Below are 21,590 nucleotides of genomic sequence, written 5' to 3' on the forward strand. Positions count from 1 at the left end.
CCAAAGAGATTCATGATGAGTTTGGCAAAGTCCACAGATTTGATCAACATCTATCCATTTTCCCAGAATGTCTTTAGTAGGGATTCCACCAAGAGCATCTCTTTTGAAAAAAGCTTAAATTTTGGCATCCTAGTATATGTTTATAGGTGAAATGAACACTTCCTGGTCACACGACCCCTACACTAGAGTGGGAACCATTGAGGGGTCACATGGGCATAAACACAAGGGGGTGGGATTTTTGGATTTCACAGGAGTGGAGACATCATATTGCCACCCTCTATGTCGGTGCAAGGGCTACATGACCAAGGAGCTATTTTCCCCATATAAATAAAGGGAGAGGGTTCCCTAAAAGTCAACATGGCCCCTACATCAATGCATGGGCTAGTGGAAGCACCAGTAGAAGCATCAAGAAGGGCAAGATTTCTGCCTTACAAGAGGTTTGGGGCGGTCATCACCCCCACTATGTTGGGGATAGGGGCCACGTTACTTTTAGGCTTCTTTTTCCCAAATATAAATATACAACAATATATATAATTATAGGGACAATGTTTTTTATTTTGGGAGCAAATGGTGTGCCAAGAGCTCTATTGAGCAACTATTGATTCCTTGATAATAGAAAATTCTGTTGAGGCAGGTACAAGAGGTCTCCTATTTGCGACACAACTGGCTAAGTTGAAGGGTTGAGACGTTAATAAAATCTAGAGCAACTAGGAAGATTTACATCACTTGCTTTTTGACCTAACAATTACCTCATGACCTTTGAGTATAGCACCTTTATTTTTGAATATTTATAATATTTTACATAACTTTACTTTTTGTCTCAAGCCTACAAATGAGGTCATTGTTCTTTTGGCCAAATTAACCCACCAAACACTTATAAACAAAACATCTTATGTATGTTTGTAATCCTGAAAACATTGGACTCCCTCTGTTACTTTAATCGTAATTTTATTTTCGAATAAAAAAAAATGCCTCAAGGCCTTATGCCCTTTGTCTCTCTCTCTCTCCTCATACGCTTGTGTGCAATTCTGGGTAAAAGGAGAGTAGTATTACTGGAAAACCCTTCAAATAGTGGGCTGGGAAGGGGAATTCAATGGGAAGAGGGTACAATAATATGAGTGGGGGCGTGCAGTTTCAATTTTGCGCAGCTGTTATGGGGATCTTTTCCTCATTACTTGGATATAACCATCTAATATCAAATTGGGAAAACAGTTCTCTGAGTCAACGTGGCTAGGACTCTCTCTCTCTCTCTCTCGTCTGCTAGGCATTTAAAGTAGCTCATGAATTGCCATGGTGTAACCATAGATGAATCCTTTTAATAGAAGACTGCCACCCAAAACAAAGTGTCTGAAAAGTGAGTTCAATTGACAAAACTACAATATTGCCAAAAGATTTCACTTCACTGAAACAGCATTAATATTATAATTTTTTGAAAAAAATAAAGCTGAAAGGTTACGTGACCCTTGCACCAAGACATTGAGGGGGTGAAATGACTGTGACCCATCCTGAAAAGTGAAAATGTCATCCTTGTTGATGCTTCCACTTGCATTCCATTGGCCTCCACGCTGCCTTTCGAAGAACTCACCCTAATTTCTTTGATGAAACATTACTATAAATCTATAAAACTTTAAACCCCCTTTTTAAACACTTGTTACGTATATACTATTGATATTTGAGTAAAAATCATTATAGTGTCCTCTATCACATAGGGCCTAATCAGACCCATGCAAGTCATACTGTTATGAGAAAATAAAACCCTAATTATGATAACCAACCCCCCCCCCCCCCTCCTCTTCTTAGTTCAAGAATTTTCTTCAAGTGTATTGGATCATGACCATCCCCCAAGTATGACAACATGACAAGATACATAATTACATTACATCTGAAGAGTGACCACAAACAAAAACCCTCAACAAATCCCTAAAAAAATTTATGATCCCTCAAGTATCTCAGCATGACAAGACACATAATTACATTTCCTCTGAAGAGTGACCACAAACAAAACCACCCAACAAATCCCTAAAATAATTCACCTCCTAAGGGACGTAACTATCATTGGAAAATGAAGATGGTAAAAACAAGTGCTATACTGTTACTTTGTCTTACAAAACTTACTTTGATTTGTCAGTTAATGTAACCAGCGATCTGAGTGTACCTGGTCCAATACTGTCAGCAAGAACACCCATTTCTGAAATCTGAAGGGACTTCTCCTTCACAAAACTTTGTAGTTTCTTCGTATCATAGTCAAGTCGTTCTTGATCTGCAGACCCAATAAAAAAAAATATTTATTAAAAAAATAAATAAATAAATAAATAAAAATTATTATTATTACCACAAAATAATATAGAGAAAATAATAAATAGGGCAAACCACTTTAAAAGAAATGGTTATCAAACTCATGAATTGGTGTTTTCCATTGCACTTCAGCATCCATTTGTTCTCAACCATTTTGTCCCCTTTATTTTAGTTTCATTTCCTTGGTAGATCTTCAAAGCTTTACTTTGGAACAAGGTTGGGATGAAATTTAGCATATGAGCAGTGGACATTGGGTCCCTAGCTCAAAAAATTTGGGCCCATCTAACCATATCAAATATTAGGGCTGCGCAGAAAGCCCTTCCTATGTGTGTCATGCAGGAAAACCAAGCCAGCTACTTTTTATACCCCTTAAAATAAGAGGGGCGGGGCGCTGATTCCATACAGTATTATAGTGGTTTCAGAATAATAAGATGGATTTTCTCTGAGAATGTCCTAAAAACTGCCTTGAACATATCATCAATTAAGGAAACGATCCAGGGAGGTAAGAGAAAAAGAAAACCTTTCTCCAATATTGTATGAGCTGCGTGAAATGGAATCTGTGCAAAGACATCTGTCCCTGGGAATATCATCCAAGTATGCTCCTTTGAATCATGATTTCCACATGTGGTGCAAACCTCCTTCACCAGAGGCCTTGATTCAGGATCTTTGATCTCCCTCATTATTGACTCAAAAGGGGATGGCACACTGGTCTTTGTAGTTCGTGCTCTCTTCCGAAGTGCTGTCAGTGCCTCTCTATTTCCATTTCTAGCTCTATCATTTTCAACTAGCTACATTTCCCACCAGAATTCATCATAACATTTGACAAATGTTTGGAATGCAAATTTTATTTTTCTTCTAAACATGACATGAAAACTTTTAATTACCTGGTGTCTCGCCAAAAGAAGTCTCTCAGCTTCAGTCTCAACCTCAATTAAGTTCTGTTGCAGTTGCCTCATAGGGTCATCCATTTTGATCCAATGAAAACAGATCCTATGAAAATCATCTTGAATAAGGAGAGTTGTTGAAAACTAAGCAGATAATCAAGCAAAAACAGATGTAAAGGCAAAGAGAGGATACGTATAATGGGAAGCATATCAGGAAAAACGATCTCAAACAATTTTATGACGACGAAAAAAGCTAGAAATATGATGGAAAATGGAGAAAAGAACAAGAAATATACATAAAATTATCAAACCAAGCTCAAGGGCTCCTGTTCTCCCCTTTGTTTCCTTCTATTTCTCCTTCCCCCCCCCCCCCCCCCCCCCCCTTTTTATTTATTTATTTTTACAACATTTTTTTCGGGGGAAGAAACCTTGGTTTCAGTTGGAAATAGGAGGAGATGCATATAACTGTATTTAGTTTTCAGGCATGGGGGTGTGGGATTGCAACATCATCAATCAAGGTATTCACAACAGTTGCAGGTCCAGAATAAAAGAGAGATCGTATCTCAGCAAGCAAAACTCAGAAATAGATGAAAACCTGATCAAAAGGGCTAAACAAACTAGAGGAACAATCTATTCAAATCTCAACCAATTCTAATGATGGAATCGGGAGATAATGAAGAGTTTATGTTGAACAAGGAAACTAAAGAATATAAGCATCCAATGGTTAGAATATGTTGAACATCTGTACAATTCATGGATAATTAGGTTCTGATGATCAATAACCAATCCAACAGAATATAGATGCTCAAATAAGAAAATCAGGAACTGAATTCTGTATTGACCTGAGTTCAGCAACTTAGAAAGATGGAAGAAGATTGGAAGAAAGGAGGATATGTCCTGGGAATCACCACCAACCAATCTATTGAATCACCACAACAGGGCCTGCCGAATTACCACTCAAGCTTGGGCATGGCCCATGTCATACCATGCGATGCAAAGTTCAGGCCTGAATCATCTGAAAATTTAGTAGTTCAAGCTTGGGTCAAATTAATTAAATAAGATTCCTTTTTTATTTTTATTGGTAATTAATAATATTTTCAAACAGTTTACTAGGGCATAAGCAAATTATATGGATCCAAAATCAGTTCAAAATTCAATCTGAGTTAGGAACCAGATCCGACATTAATTAATGCACCTGTTCCATATTTGACCTAAGAATCAGATGGATCTGGATCCTATCAGGTCAGATAAGGGGATTAGTGCTTTATTGTAAGCAATTCTAGACATAACAAATAGATAGGTCTCACCTTCCCCAAGATCTCAATGAATATAAGGATCCAAGACAGTAACATAGACCCAACCAGACTTCAAAGAATATACGTTTTTAAGATAAATAGAATAGATGTAAGCTGCAGGGCTCAGCTTGTGGTCACTACCTTATATGCATTACTTTTGAGGACCAACAAAATTTAAAAAATCAAACACATGGCAGGTGCCCAGACCATTACACTAGTCCTGTGACATCAGCCGGTCCCATCCACCAATCCATGCAAATAAATCATTAATATAGTTATACAACTAGAAATAAGTTATTGTCAATGGAAAACTATTTCCTAGGCATTATAAAGCATAAACCAAATGAAGAAGAGGGAGAGAGATGAATTTCAAAAATGCTAACATCTCCATCATTCTTTGCAGAAATTTTAAGTTCCGGAAAACACAAGTTTCTTAGTTGAATCCTTCCAAGTCTACATGATGTTTTGATGAATTTTTTAGTTCCAGAAATCACATAAGCTTCTTAGTTGAATCTTTCCAAGGCTATAGGCATAGTCACAGAGTATATGAGAGCATGTGATGTAGATCCACATTATGGAAAGAAATATGAGAGGAAGAAGGGTCCCGCCTTAGTCCACCTAAGAGGCTAGGGTCCAGCCAAGAAGCCAGCCGAACCCCTACTTGGTCCATCTGAGTGGCTAAGTACAAATAAGGGCCAATTTGGGCCCATCGGCTAGGGGAATAATTAGTAGTTGTTTTTAATTAATTAATGGGCCATTGGGCCCATCGAGTTGAGTAAGTGGTATGTCGAGTCTAAATTGTCTTAGGACTCTATTTGTTTTCCACATAGGTTTATTATTCCTAGTCCAATTTTGAATTCCTAGCATAGTTTTTAAGGCGCTGCTAAGGCGATGCGGTCTAGAGATGGTAAGGCAGTACTCCGCCTTACGTGAAGTGGCGCCTTATGGGTTTTTTTTTTTTAAACACATTTTAAAATTACTTGATAAAGATTCTGAATATAGATTTTTTATTGGTAGGTGTATGGTTTTGTTAACACTTGAGATGTATGAGATCAGCTTTACTCCACCAAAAATAACCAAAACAAATAAAACAAAAACACGATTCACAAACAAGGTTTGGATTTTGTCAAGGGTTTTAAGAAAGGGCTTTGAGAAGGAATCAAAGAACAAGGAAGAACCACTGATCCAGGCGACCATTTTGCTCCAGCAGCTGTGAGCTTCATTCTTCTTTGACAAGAGTATAAATATAGTGGATGACCTTAGGGCCTAGGCACTCATTTTGGCATCATAGAGGTAAGTATAATAAATACTTGTATTTTTTGTCTTCTTTAATTTATATTTATAATTTTGTTTCATAATTATGTATTTATATTATATGTTAATATGTTATGATGGTTGATGAAGATGAACTTAGTTTATTTACTTTATTGATTTGTTTTCTTGATGAATATCTTACATTGGTATAAATATGAACCTTTAATATTTATTTAACATGAGTAATAAGATTCAATTAGGATTTGAGCCAAATAGATTGGTTTTATAAAAAAATTTACACAGGAACGCTTTAGTCGATAAGACGACGCTTTATGCCCGCCTTATCGCTAAGGCACTCCGAAAGACCCTCAAACGCCTCCGTCGCCTTACCGCCTTAAAAACTATGATTCCTAGTTGTAGTAGAAGTGTCTAGTCCTATTGGGAAACTAGCTTCTAGTTGAAGTAGGAGTGTCTAGTCCTACTGGGAAACTAACTCCTAGTAGTAGTTTGATTGCTATTCTGCCTTCTATAAATAGAGGAGCCTATGTACTCATAATTTCATATTTGAATAAAGAATAATTGCAGTCAATTGCTTAGAACAGCAGGGATAGCTGTGGGTGAGAAGCCCGGGCCGAGACAACCTCTCCTTCCCCACTTTTCACTTTGTTTCTTCTAGTTTAAAGTTTTCTATTTTATCCTAAAGTTACTGCTGTTGAAGTATACGATTGTTGTGAGTATTCAAAAGTTCAGATCTGTCCAAGTTACAAAACAAATTTGATTCTCTCCTGAAGCCTGCGATTATTTCTCCTAGGTCAAAAAATCAAGAAAGCTTGTAACTTCACAACCAGCCGTTAGAATCCTCTAAACTTTAGGGGTTTTTGTACCCTCCCTATGGACTATCTACGCCCAATAGTGCAGCTCAATCGGACTCCTACAGACTTGGCCGCACCTCTCTCTCTCCAACTCTATAACAGGTCTTTCTCTCTCCCATCAGGTTGTGTTTTGGGCTGGTTTTGCTCCTATATGGGTATTGTATCCTTGGGGGTTTATTTGATGGTATTATTTCTTTGTTTTCTGGTCCTATTGGTATTGTTTGGGGTTATAAATTGCTGGGGTAGTTTCTTGTAATCTACTCCTGCATTAGCATGTCTATGGGTGTGTCCATAGACCTCCATACCGTGGAATTATATTTATCCAAGCATATCTTTGTTACTCTCCTATTGGGTTTAGGGTAGTTGTTAGCTAAGTTAGTGCTAGTTTCCTTTTTGTTTATGCCTTCAAGTTTTCCTATCTGTGTTACAACTTGGTAATAGATAGTCTATGTATTGAATGAAAAGGGCAGTCCGAACCACACGATTGTGACTCCCAAGTTACACCAATCTCGTTGTCCGTCTCTTCTTTCTTCTTTTCTGATTCTTATTCTAAAATTTTTACATGGTATTAGAGCCATGAAGAAAAAGAAGAAGAACAAGTGTTCTGTGTTTGTCTATGTTTCTGACGAGTGACTTCTGTTTTGGTTTTGAATCCGCTATGCTATCGTTGTTTGCTGTTCTGCTATCTGTTTTTTGTTCACTCATTCTGTATTGTTTGTTCCTACAGTTGCTGAAGAAATTCATAACCACGTCAGTTTGAAGATCATTCTCTGCTACTTCAAGTGGTCTGACTTGGGTGCTGATTGCTATCCATTCCTGCAATCGATTTGCACCGCCAGTAACATAGGTATCTCCCTTACTGCTGCTATCGATTGAATCTAGAAGAGAGTACGGGTTTTAGGGCTTCTGCCGCAAATCTTGAAGAGCTGATCAATCTGATTCTGAGGATTCCGGTTTTATTGTCAATTGCTACTGCCATCACTTGATCGCAAGAAGAAGATTTTCAGTTGGCTTGCCTAGAGTATTCCGCGTCTGTCGCTTAGAAATATGCTACCGCTGCTCTCTCTTTCTGCTACTTCGTTGGATGCTACTGGAATTGCAAGTGTTTAACCTACTTCTGTGTTCTTCACCGCTGCCTCTTGATCAAAGGTGGAAGAGTTCTGATTCTTCGATTGTTGTCACTCCTTGATCTGGTTTTCTTTGCAAGATTACTTCCCACCTTGCGAGGTAATCTCATTGGTACTAGGTCTGCCGCCTAGTGCCCTATTGAGAAGAAGAGATCAATCACCTTCTTCTATTTTCTGGTCTCTGAACTACCCCCATATATGGGTAATTAAACTTAGATAATAACTCACCGTGGTAGACAAACTCCTCACGGTAGTTCTTTGAACCCTTTCCTTTATATCTGTTTTTTCCAGATTTTTAACCCTCACTTTCTCTTTATTCTCCATTATGTTTGTTTTATTTTCTCCTCCAAGTTTACCCTTTTGCCTTGGGCTGTGTTTTTCATTGGATTTCAATTAAATTATAGCTATGCCATCCCTTTTTCATCCTTAAGATATTTTACAATTCTGGGATTCCTCCCTTTTATTTACCAAAATAACCCCTTGAAAAAAATTCTGGTATTGCCTATTGTGTATTTGAGTGGGTCCATAGTTGTCACGGCGCCAAGGCGGTGGAGGGTTGTCTAAGCGCTTAGGCGAGAAGGCGCCCGCCTTAGGGCGAACTAGGCGAACAAGTGTTATTTTTTATTTTTCCTATTTTCTAACATTATTTAGTAAGTTATATATACCTTGTATCATAAAAAATCAAGATTAAGCCACATCAAGTCATTAAAAATCAACATTTAGCCACATCAAACCATAAAAAATTAACATTAAGTCATATTAAGTTATAAAAAATCAACATTTAGAGAAATGCTCTTATTCTATAATAAGTTTGACTGGTCAAATGATTTTATTTTTACATGAGACTTTTTGTATTAGTTATAATATAAAACCAGCTTTTAAACAAGTCTAAGATTACTTAAATCTGAGTTGCAATGACAAAGTAATGCTTCAATCAAACTTATTTTTAAGTGCGCGAATACTGTTAAAATCACCTGAATGAAAATAATTTTATGAATATCAAAACAAAATATTTTTTTACCGGACTTTTGGTTTTTAACAATGTTTTAACATGATATAATTTATAAAATTTTCATAATTGAGAAAAACCCTAGCATTTAAAAGTTGAAAATCGTCCCTATAACCAAAATCCAGTTTTTGTTCTTGGACTGGGGGGTTGACTTTTTATCCTTTTGGAATTTGATTTTTAAACTATTTTTATTGGATTCAAATAGGCGACATGCAGTGCAACAAGGCGGCTGTCGCCTAGGCCCCAGGCAAACCGCCTGGACGCCAAGGCGACGCCTAGGCGACGCCTTGACAACTATGAGTGGGTCCATACCGAACCCAATTGGGTATTTTGACCCAAGTTCCGCATCAATTGGGGATTATATGAAGTAATTACAGAATTGCGATTGGGCATATATATGTGCCAAATTATTGCTTTGGTGGGCCTGGGATCATCTCAATTTGGAATTTTCACTTTTTGGGAAAATCAATACTTGCATGCGTGGTAATTGGAGTTATTTGTTCAGATTTGCTACCATAAGGGGGAGATTGGAAACTATTTATTTGTGGTGCTCTTGGTTATGAGATTCTTTGTAATAGTGGTTGTTGAAAATTATGTCCTTGTGTACCCCTACACGTGAGGGGGAGATTCATATTATTATTTGTTTAATTTGATTTATTGTCTGAAGACCTATCTACTTGTGTCTGTCCTCAACAACTATTTTATCTTTTGAAAATGGTATATTCAACGACCTGATGTTATTTGGTATATTCAACAACCTGATGTTTTCTTGTCCCCAGCAACCTGATGCTGCCTATTATCTGTGGAATTTTCTGTAAGGCGCCTATTTGGGGAGATCTCTGTCTGAGGCTCGTGAATGCTTTTATTGTAGTTATTGGGAGATACAGTTTTTGTTGGAGTGCCTCCTTTGGGAAAGGCTTTCGTTGCTATTGGAGTGCCTTCCTTGGGGAGGGCATTCATTGTTGTTGGAGTGTCTTCTTTGGAAAGGGTTTTTGTTGCTATTGAAGTGCCTTCTTTGGAAGGGCTTTCGTTGCTAATGGTGGTGTTGTTCATTGCTGATGGGTTTATGATGGGTGATTGGAATTCTCTCTGTGCTCATTGGAGTTCTTGTTAGTCAAAGCTAGAGCTTTCTTTTGCTCTATGTATACTCCAGCTTGAGGGGGAGGGTTAGAGTATATGAGAGCATGTGTCGGTTGGAGGTCTATGGGTATGTTTATAAACCTCCATACCATGGGACTATAATTGATCCAAGCATATCTTTGTCAGTTTCCTATTGGGTTTAGGGTAGTTGTTATCTATTAGAATTAGTTTCCTTTTTGGTTATGCCTTCTAGTTTTCTTATTTGTGTTATGGCTTTGTAATGTAGGACTAGATTTGAAAGTTCAAACTAGACCCCAAACAACAGGAACTTTTAAACCAAAGAACAACCAAACCAATCCCAAAATATATATCAGAAAACAGAATACAAATAACAGTCCAGAAAGCTATCGATCTCAAGTAACAGTATCACAGAGAAGAAACAAATCAACAGTAATCTTTAGGACTAAACCAGGAACTGAATAAGACTCCCAACAAGTTCAAGTCAACAAGATAACATGAACAGCAGTCCAGAAATCAATATCAACACCAACAGAACTATTGATTTCAATATCAGAAGCTACAGGTCACTAAAAGACAAAATCCCAGAGATTTTTAGTAACTCAGCAACCTAAGATCAAATGGGCTCCAATTCTGGACTGAGTTACTCTCTAATGAAGGGTAACCTCCTGTCAAAATCTCAGCCAGAGAGGATCAGGGATTAGACCAGAACAGCAGGTCGAAAATCCTACCCAGAATAGCTATCGCCTGGACAGAACTATGGTTAAAATTAAATACCTGTAGCAGTAGTATTCCTTGGATATAGACTTGAAAAATAGATAAGAACTTGAAGAGAATAATAAAGCTTGAAGAAGACCTCCTGGACTTCACACCGCAAGGAGTCGCTTGGATCAAACACCAAACCCAACCACTTTGATCAGACAGAAAGTATTCTCAATAGAAACATTGCAACAGCAACAATTTTTGTTTAATCATAAAATTGTGGGCTTAATGGGAGCCCTCTCCTTTATTTATAATGATGGGGGGAATGTTTACAAAAAATAGAAACTCAAAAGCTTCTAAAAATTGAGTTACTAAACTACTAACATGTAGTTACTAAAACTGAAAACTATAAACAACTAAAATTAGAAACTAACTAAAAGCATGAATTAGAAACTGACTGAAATTAGAACCTAATTAACAATCTAATAACCCCCCCATCAATAGCCCCGATCGTGGGCCATAATGAACCAGATCTGGTCGACCCATTCAGCCACTTGGGTCGACCCTATTCTTCCTCCTAGAATAGACCTTCGGTGCTGCATCACTTTGTAATAGATGGTCTATATATTAAATGAAAGGGCCAGTCCCAACGACACGGTTGTGACTCCCCAGTTACACCAATCTCTTTGTCTCTCTTCTTTCTTCTTCTCTGATTCTTGTTCTCAAATCTTTACAGTCATCAAGTTTACACCCCTTCCTACAATTGATAAACTAGTTTAAGCATAAAAGGGGCAGGTAGAAAAGCCCCAATTCAAATATGAAGACATATCTAAGTCCTGCAAATATTATGAGATATTACGAATCAACTAATAACAGGAATCTTTGTTGAGATATTCAAATAAATGCTAGTGTTCAACAGAATTTAATGAAGTAGCTGTGCCTAAGAAAGAATCACAGGCCTCAAACCCGATGCCCTACATTTTCCTAGAAGTGAAGTGGGATGGAGAACCAAATATCTTCTGTTGATTGAAGTGACCAAACAAAGAAGCATGCATGAGGTAAAAGGAGGTTGAAGTGATAGTCAGCAAATTCAGAGTCAGGAATCAATCCGAATGACTAAAATTCATAGTTTTCTTCATTTTTCTTATTGAACAAGGCATTCAAAATCTGATCAAAAGGTTGCCTTGGGAACACATTAATTCTGGAACTAAATATTTACATTTCAAAATTCAACCTCTCCTTTTTAATAATACCCGTTTTACATAATCAATTATCAATTTAATGGTATGCAAGTGAAGGAAGAACAGAATTTCCTTAATAAATAAAAGATTTACAACCATACATGGTACACAGACTCCATTCCCAATAACATTCAACAGAGCTAGACACTAAAAAACTCTGCAGTTTTCTCTCACTCCGCCTCAAATTACATTTTTGACAGAAAAGCTAAGGGAACCAATCAGAACAGCATCATACTCACTGCAGATTCCTCTCACCATGCCTCAAAGTACACTCCCAACAGAAACCTTAGGGACTGAGAACTAGCATATTCATTCACCACATCATTGAACAACATACCAGAACTAGATAAATCTGTTTTCAATCTTGAACATAAGACCCTCTAAATTCCTCAGTTGCCAATGCCCCTTCCATCAAAGAAGCGGCCATTGTGTAGATTACTTGAATTAAAAAACTTTCTTTGAAATTCTTTACTGATTATAGACTTCTTGTTGTTTATATGATATTAACACCCATGTTTGCCTATTCCTCACCAAATGCTTGTAGATGAATTACAGTTCTTCTTTCCTGATAGATAACAGAGTAATAGAGTTTAGAATGGACAATCCTAAAATTTCAAATCAAGAGACATATCTTCATTTCAACATCAATCTCACCAGAAAAGAAGCAGAAGTGCAGAAACCATAGATGGGGGAAAAATATAAGTGAAACCTTAAGATTATCACAAGAACAGATTTAAGTGTATAAATGCAACCTTAAACTCTTGGGGTTTCTATGTTCTCTAGTTGGAGACGTTCAATTTGACCCATAAATCTCAACCAGGATTATTTGGGGGCAGAGAGACGGGGCATTTACAGTAGCAGCCAACAAAATACAACAACAAACTCAGCCTCATCCCAACTTAATGGGGTTGGGCCATATGGATCCGAGCACAACAGAAAAGGGAAAACTGAGGTAACAACAAAATATGAGACATGAAATGAAATGAAATGAAATGAAATGAAATGAAAGTAAGAGGAAAGAGGCACAGCCCAGCACATCAGGAGAATCTCAACTACCCTCTAATAGACTATGCATGTCATTCCCCACTACTTCTGCTATTGTCATATTAGGCCTACCGCTAGCTCTTTTAGCTCCTTCAATCGGGATCAAATCACTACTCCTCACTAGGGCATCCCTAGGCCTCCATTGAACATGGTCATACCACCTCAAACAACCTTCTCAAAGATTGTCATTGATAGGGGAAACTCCCAAATCCACTCTAATATGTTCATTCCTTGCTTTATCCTTCCTAGTTTTGCCGCACATCCATCTTAACATCCCCATCTCTACTACCATTGCTTCTCTATATGACACTTCTTAACTGCCCAACATTCTGCCTCAAAGGCCCACACATCATAGCGGGTCGTACAACAATCCTATAGAATTTTCCTTTAGCTTGAAAGAATACGTTAGTTCACACAACACACCAATTGCACCTCACTACTTCATCCATCCCACTTCAATTCTCTGTGAAACACCATCCTCTATGTCACCTTTTTTTTTATTTATGATCAACCCCAGCCAAAAAACACCCTAACCCTAAACTAAGAAATTAGGGCCAAAATTAAGGAAATACAATAATAGCCAGCGCAGGACAGAATAAGGTTGGATCTAGGGTTTGAAATTGTTAAATGGAAACTAATTGTGAAGTCTGGGATAGTAACGAAACAGGGTAACTCAAAAGTAATAGGAACTAGGTGTCGGAGGGCTAGGGTTCCAAAACCCTAATATGATTGAATGTCCCAATCAAGAAAATCCTCAATCAAAAAGTTCAGTGGCAATTCTGTAATTTCAGGCAAGTTTGTGCCCTTTAGAAAAACCAACAGAGTCTACGACAGCAGTAAATAGATTGAAGGTAAGGACCAATATGCAAATTCAGAATTTAGAATCAGGGTGAAATAAAACAGAACTCAAAATAGTGGCCCTGTTTAATAAATATCAGAACATTCTGTCAACCGTAAATGAGAAAAGTCTTCCCCTTCCTCTCAACAGAACTAATACACACACCAACTCTTATCGATTGAAAGTGAGATTTCTCTTTCAGTTTAATCCTGGTTCATCTGAGACTTCAGGTAGGATCCTAGCTCTCAACCCTCTTAACCCCGCAGCCAATGGTAGTCCAGATCAGCTTCTAATAAAAAACAATTCATCTGTGAGTTCATCATTGAAGCCAAGCTCCCCCAAGACATGTGTAGCTTTGGATCATATAATCCTTTTATTTCACTTGAAAAGCCAAAATGTTTCAATGATCCAAGCCCACATAAAGAGAGGGTACCGGAGGCGCCTGAGATTCATCCCTCCACACCTTACGCCCTTGCCCAATTGAGATTTCTGCTAGATTTGTTCAAGGAAGTATACATGGAGAGCCTGGAATTGTGCAAAAAAACTCTTATCCAAGCTTCAAAATGATATTTTAACCAAAAAAAAAGAAAAAACACAGAAGGCACAAAGGATTAAGAGTGAAAGCTTTCTTAGAATTTCCAAAGAGAATCCATGTACTTCTACACCAAGCTGAGCTGAATGAAACAAAATCTAGGACATCACAGAGGAGCTTGAGCATAGTTTCACCACTCAGCCTTAATAATGTAAGAAAAGATTTGGCACTAAAGCTTGAGGGGTTTAAAAATATTGACTCCTGATTTGGAAGGGATTCAAGCAGATGGCAAGGGAGACACAAACGTTAAGACCATGAAAGAAACTAAAAATAAATAATAGAAAGGAAGTAGCTATATTTCTTGTTTGCTGGATCCATTATTAAAGTGTTCTCCAGAAGCAATGTTTTATGTTTTCTCCTCTATTTTCTTATTCCGTTGGTCTTGTTTCCTTCTCAACACATAACTGCATAATTATGAACATTAATTTCGTAATACGTATGATTTAGCTTTGTTTGTTCTTTTGAATTATCTCTTAAACTTCAAGCAACCAGTTACAAGACCCATCAAGATCTAATCATTTAAATTGTAAAATGAAGAATAGGGAGGTGCACAAAGGGGCAAAAGCTCCAAATTAATTCATATTAGATGTGGCCAATGTCCATGAGGCAAGCTCATCACAAACTAGGCCCTCCATAAAAAAAGCATCAACATGATTCCATTTTATAACAATAACATGGTTACGATATCAATGCCACAATACGCTTCGATAATCTTATGGATACTAACCTATGATTAGGGTAAATTTTCTGTATAATTATGCCCTCCCCAGCTTCTACTCAGATGAAAAAACTTCGACCTCTCACATACACATGGCTTATGGCATTGCTCTCTGTTCTGACCCATAACTGAGGTCAATCACCACCAATGATCTACTAGCTTGCAAGTGGACATCCAACAACTGACCATGGAGGACAGTAACAATTCTTCGGACCTAAGCAAGCTCTTTATGTTCAGAAGACTACCCAAAATTGTTCTTCCTCCAATCCTAAAAAGAGAAAGATCAGATAACTCAAACTGATACCACGAAAAGCTCTACCCTGCAGATTTTGTACATTAGAAAACTTCAAAACCCTCAAGTAAGAACAAAAATGTTGAAACCTATATCTATCCCAATTTTTCCTCTTCCTCCATTCAAGTCCTTAAGAATACGACCTTTCTTACCATCGACAAATTCATTATCCTCAATGAATCGTCTCTTCTTACAACCTCCCCATGTCCATTTCTTACACACCTGTCTTGCTATCCCAGTATCTTACTTTTGTTATTACTGAAGTACTGGCAGTTCTACAATGGATTAGCAGCCAGGACCAAAGCTCCACAGGCCATTTTTTAGGGATTTTAAAAAGACAGTCATGATTGTCGCTTGAATACAAACTGAACCATTTAACTGCACTACCTACGCATCCTCAAAGCTCACTGATTAAAGGGTATGGTTTGTGTAATCACATTAGAAAGAAGAAAGCACTATGGCTCTTCCTCGAAGTCTAAATTAGCCCTAAAAGAAGATTTTTCACAATCAGACATGAGGCATAGAAAGATAAAGAATATGCATTTCCTCCACTGGTCCTCGTATATCAAAGTTGTACAGGGTAATTTCATTTGAAATTATAAGAAGACAATATGGGTTAAAAAGAAAAGAGAAGGGGACACTAACCTCTCTGTTGTCAACAGAAATTTCAAATGAAGAACCTCCCAGCTCTTTACAAACTGACAGGCAGCAGGTAGCCCATATTCAAAACAGGGCAGCAACCTACAAAATTTTATTAAAGTGAAATCCCAAGTCAATGCTGTGTGTTAAAAGGTAGCACCTGCCAATAAAAATACAGTAAAATTCCAACATTCAATTTTGGAGTGGAGGATGTTTACTATGTAGAATGGGGACATAATAAGTTCTACCAGCAACATTCAGGGACCAGAAGTATTTCTACCAAAGTACAACTGCACACTTTCCAGACAACAAAGAGTACATGCAACAAAGTTCTAAACTTCAATTCATGAGCTGGACACTTTTATTTCTAGCTCTTTTTCTTTCAATGGAACAGAATCAGCATTGCAATTCTTTCAAAATGTCGTTCACATATTTCATACCATAGTACGGGAAACCGCAATAAAACGGGTACGGATATGTATGCAATTAAACAGACCAACGGCAATAATGCTTTTCAAAATTCCAGCATAATAAAACGCATATCGAAATGATGCGGTACTTGTTTAATATGGCCACTCTGCAAGTAAAAATACGGGCATATATTCACTATGTAACAAACATGTGTATATACCATTTACACAATGATTTTATACAAAGAAAGCCTCACAACTGAAATAAACACAATCTAGTAGTTATGATTGGAGCTAGATGCTATTAAAAAAAAAAGGGGCCTTCGATAGAGGCTGAGCATCACTTGACTATAGAATGCTATTCAAGTTGTTATTAGAACCATCATAGACCCATAGAAGACTTGTAACACCTAATTCTGATTTCCCAGGTAAGAAATCGCTTAGATTATATTGTCTTTAATTCTGTGTATACAAGAGCCACTTATGAAAGTATCCTATAGGGTATAGAGAACACTAGCTAATGCTTAATTAGAACCTAGAAGTCCACAGCATGTTACCCAACCTTTAGTCGTCCTTAGAAAATCATAAACATCTGAACAATTCCATTATTGACAACTGGATTGGATCATTAGGATCCTACCTCAGTGTCGTAGAATTTAGTCTCTAACTAATTAAGAAAATTAAAAAAAAAAAAAAAGGATTAACTCACGGTTGAATTTCATATGGTTCGTTTTGATATTTCTTAGAAAATAGAAACTGTAAAGTAAAAGATCAACAAACACAGAGAATTGATTTTGGAAACCAAACTCTATTTTTGCATGAAATTTCTTCCAGTTAGACCTTCAGATGGAAATAGAAATTGCCGCTCCAATCGACTGAGAACCAAGATGGAGAAGATGAAGGGACATTGGGCTAAATAAACTTTGATATAAACTCACTGCCCCCTTTTGCAGTGGGACTGGGAACAGAGATGGAGAATAGGAAGGGGGCAGGGGCTAGGGTTCCCAAACCAGAGAAAATGAAAGAAACGTTATTTGGGATTTTGAATTTCTTTCCTTTTTCTTTTAAAGAGCATTTTTTAAGGCGTATAATACATTTAGGTTGTATTGTACAAGTTTATATGTTTTTTTCTGCAGGCCACAATTTGAAGGGGATTCCTTCAAACGGGAGTTTCCTAATCTCCAAACGTTGCTACTAGTATTTTCTCTTCTTCTACCTTCAAGACATCTCCCTGTAAAATGGTCAGGAGGTTTACATCATCTTCCTTGTCACTTTCGATGGCCATCTGGTGTTTCTGCGTAGGATAATTTATCATAATTTTTTGAAGTCTACAAGTTTTCAAATGACATTGAAAATCTTAATCCCTTAGACCCTCTATTAAGTGGGTGACAAACAATAAGCCTCAATCAAGGTCCAATACCACAAAGAAGCCAAAGATGAAAATAGATCAACAATATTATTCAGGTCCAAAGAAAAGGTGAACAAAGACGGCTTACAGAGATAGACTCACCAGCCGCTTCTGCAATTATTCAGGGATGAAGATTCCCTGGTGTTATAAACTAGGAACGAAGACAGAGCAGAGGAAGAGGCAGGGGTTCAATACCCTTGGGTGGAGAGAGAAGACCACTGCTGCAATCAATGGAGAACAGAGATGGAGAAGCATAGGCTGTCGCTGCTATCAATTGGAAACAAAGGATGAAAACAAGAAAGGGCAGGGGGCTAGGTTCTGAAACTAGAGAAACTGGAAGAGACGATTTGGGGATTTTAGCAATTTTGAGTTTTGAAGTTTTGCACTTTGTGGGAGGCGCTGTGGGTAGGGGTGTAAAAATGTAGCCCGAACCGATAAAACCAATCAAAAGCAACCGATAAAACTTGAATCGAACCAAACCAATTCTTATCAGATCGATTTTGGACTGAGGTATGTTATGGCCGACTGAAAATCAGTCCAAACCGAACTGAACAATAACCAAACCAAATAAAACCAATAAAAAAATAAATGATTGTGAGATTATAAATTGGTGAATTGACTATCCATTTTTCACAATATTAGTGAGAAACTTTTTTTATTGTAAAGGGTATTGTTACAAATCATTGAATATTAGGTTATGAATAGAAAAATTAATTTGTAAATTGTAATAATGTTTCCATTGATTTCCTTGTTCACTATAAAACCTAGTTGGATAGTTAAATGAATGATTGGGGATAATAGGGATCATTTTGTGATTTCAATATTAGTTATCTTCTTAGTAATTTGTTAGCCATTGGTTTCAATATTTGCTCCCTTACAACGATAGACCATGATTTAATCATAAATTTAAAGTGTTTTTTTGGTCAAATCTTGTCACTATAAGTTATGAATGTAAGATTTCATTATGGTTCAAGCCCAATAATAAACTGATCTAAACCGGTACTAACCCGATATTAAAAAACTGAAATAAACCAAACCGGAGTTCCTTAATGAATTGGTTTTGGTCTCCCTCATTCCTAGACCAAAACCAATTCAACCCGACCGAAACTGAACTGAACCGACCATTTGACACCCCTAGCTGTGGGGGTGCGCAGCCTCCGCCATAGTCTCTCTCTCTCCTCCCCATGTGAAATGGCCCATATAGGTAGAGAAGAGAGGTGGTGGGTTAGCAACTTTAGATTCAGGTATTATTCGGACAGAAAATTATCGTTTTGTTAATTTACAAGTTTGGTAAAAAAAGCGGACAAAATAAAATTCTTGCTTGGATTCAGATTCGGATTCAGATTCGATAATTATTCTTTTATCAAAATAAAAGTTGGGCAAAAAATCCATATATTACTTTTAATATTTATTGTATTCGTATCACAGAAGTGATGCTTCAATCTGATTCGAAGAAATACTCTGCAATCAACTCAAAAGAATTAGCTAAAATGAGTGATACAGACCAAAAGTTTAGATCTCTGTTTCTGATTCCTAAATTCTATCAAAATTTTGATCCTGGTTGAAATTTTATGATACTTAGCTGAAGTTGTATATTTGAAATTGTAGAGCTAAAACAAGGCATCATAATTCATAAGAGGATGTGTATTTGTCAGCAGAGCCCAACTCTCATCATTGCCATTTTAGATGGGATAAAAAGTAAGATCTCCATTCCTATTTTTTTTCAGAAGCAGCAAAGTTGCACTAAAATACCTGTCGTTCGATGTTAAAAAGGTGATGGAGAACCCTTAGGGTAGGGAGGGGAAATCAGAGTAGAGAGGGGGAAAAGGAGAATCACACTCAACACATTCATTCAATGATCAAAATCGCTCTCTGCTTCTACTTCTTCTTCTTCTATTCTTTTAGCTTCTATCTCTCTCTTCTCGACTTTTCTTTCTTCTCGGTTCTTTTTTTTTTCTTCTTCTTCTTGCTGCTCCTTTTCTCTTTTTTTTTTTTTTTTTCTTTTTTTTGTTCTCAGTGTCGGTGGAATCCGACACAGAGAATGGGAAGGGAAGAAGAAAGATGGGGAAGGAATAGGATCCTTCGACTCTGATACCAAGTTAATGGAGGACCGGTAGGGGTAAGGAAGAAATCCCTGAGAGGGATCTCAGAGTTGCAGGGGAGATGGAGAAATCGCACTAAGAAAGGGGGGGAAAGAATCACACACACGCCCGCAGACTCTAAAATACTCAAACTCAATTCATCTTTTCAAATCTGTCTGATAACTTGGATTACATGCCCTATATAATAACTGAAAATTAAAACTTGCCTAGTAAAATCTAAAACTAAAATTAACAACTTCAAATTTGATTCCTAAATTCTAACTAATGAAATTAGAAACAAATAAAATTTAAATTGGTAACTCCCTAATTGATAAGAACTACCCAAAAATAAAAGATTACATATCGTCCCAAATTAAATAGCTCAATTCTTCCTAAATAAAGTAACTCCTAAAATATCCTATTGATTTCAAAAATCTAATCGAACCCGACTTGTCTCGAGATTGCCCGATGGGTCAACCCAGTTCAGCCTCGATTCTGCATCAACGTGGACGAGTTTTTCTTAACATCGGGGGAATTGATGCAGAGTCGAGGCTGAACTGGGTTGACCCGTCGGGCAATCTCGACCGAGACGAGTCGGGTCCGATTAGATTATTGAAATCAATAAGATATTTTAGGAGTTACTTTATTTAAGAAGAATTGAGTTATTTAATTTGGGATGATATGTAATCTTTTATTTTTGGGTAGTTCTTAGTCAATTAGGGAGTTACCAATTTAAATTTTATTTGTTTCTAATTTAATTAGTTAGAATTTAGGAAGCAAATTTGAAGTTGCTAATTTTAGTTTTAGATTTTACTAGGCAAGTTTTAATTTTCAGTTATTATATAAGGGCATGTAATCTAAGTTATTAGACAGATTTGAAAAGATGAATTGAGTTTGAGTATTTGAGAGCCTGTGGGCGTATATGTGATTCTTCCCCCCCCCCCCCCTTCCCCCCTTTTCCCCTTTTCCCCTTTTCTTAATGCGATTTCTCCCTCTCCCTGCAATTCTGAGATCCCTCTCAGGGATTTCTTCTTTACCCCTACCGGTCCTCCATCAAAAGGGTTAGTTGAGTGTCATGGGTAGTAGTGGAAGAATGTATGAGGTCAATCATGTATTGGCCACAAACCGTTTCAGCACAAATATTTTCAACTGTCATAGTATATGAAAACCAAACAGAAATCAGAGAACACTAAAATAACGGCCAAAAATTCAGAAATAAATTTGTAAATTGGTTGATTTCATTAAAAAAATAAAATAAAAACATAAACAGATTAAAAAACACAGTTCAGCCTTCAGCCCAGAAAAAGAACAAAAATTATAAAGAAGAACAAGCTTTGGCATCAGTTGAGAAGATTTTTAGCATTCGAGTAAGATAAACCAACCATAAAGGACGTGGGGGAGAAGAACCGAAGAACGAAAGAAATTAAAACAGAAGGGCGTGGGATTTTTTGGTTTTTTTACATACTGGAGGGAGTCCAGGAGTCGAGGGACAGCTGAATCCAAGCAGCTACGTTTTCTCGTCTGGTTCGAGTTGTTCAACTGAGAATGAAGGCGCGAGCTTTTCTGGTTTTGCAGCGATGGAAGGCCTCTCTCTTAGCGTGTCAGACTCTTAGATTTTATCCAGTTGAATGCTAGCAGGGTTGGCCGGACCGCTGGAATTGTTGCAGCGGTGGGTGTGGCTCTCCGCCCGTGACTCGAGGCTCTCACGACTCACTCAATTGGAACTTCGAAGATGAAATTTGGAAACCCTTGTTACGGCTTTACCCTATTAAGGTGAAAATAGAAAATAAA

General features: G+C 37.3%; 1 protein-coding gene across 8 annotated transcripts; it reads right to left on the minus strand.

The window, feature by feature from the left end:
* Positions 1–1,848: 1,848 nt before the first annotated feature.
* Positions 1,849–21,543, minus strand: LOC122080850. Of its 8 annotated transcripts, none has more exons than XM_042647736.1 (7): positions 21,265–21,542; positions 15,907–16,002; positions 10,612–10,693; positions 4,022–4,194; positions 3,180–3,285; positions 2,816–3,083; positions 1,849–2,260 (listed from the first exon to the last, which is right to left on the minus strand). In XM_042647736.1, the coding sequence occupies exons 5-7, from the start codon at positions 3,261–3,263 to the stop codon at positions 2,112–2,114; spliced, it is 501 nt and encodes a 166-aa protein (XP_042503670.1). In that variant the 5' UTR covers positions 3,264–3,285; positions 4,022–4,194; positions 10,612–10,693; positions 15,907–16,002; positions 21,265–21,542; the 3' UTR covers positions 1,849–2,111. The 8 variants fall into 8 exon arrangements, with proteins under 8 accessions (XP_042503670.1, XP_042503675.1, XP_042503698.1 ...); XM_042647741.1 differs by having other exon boundaries at positions 10,612–10,698; XM_042647764.1 differs by lacking the exon at positions 10,612–10,693 and having other exon boundaries at positions 3,180–3,270; positions 21,265–21,543.
* Positions 21,544–21,590: the final 47 nt, after the last annotated feature.

This window comes from Macadamia integrifolia, chromosome 1 (assembly GCF_013358625.1).
Source record: "Macadamia integrifolia cultivar HAES 741 chromosome 1, SCU_Mint_v3, whole genome shotgun sequence".
Lineage (NCBI taxonomy): Eukaryota > Viridiplantae > Streptophyta > Magnoliopsida > Proteales > Proteaceae > Macadamia > Macadamia integrifolia.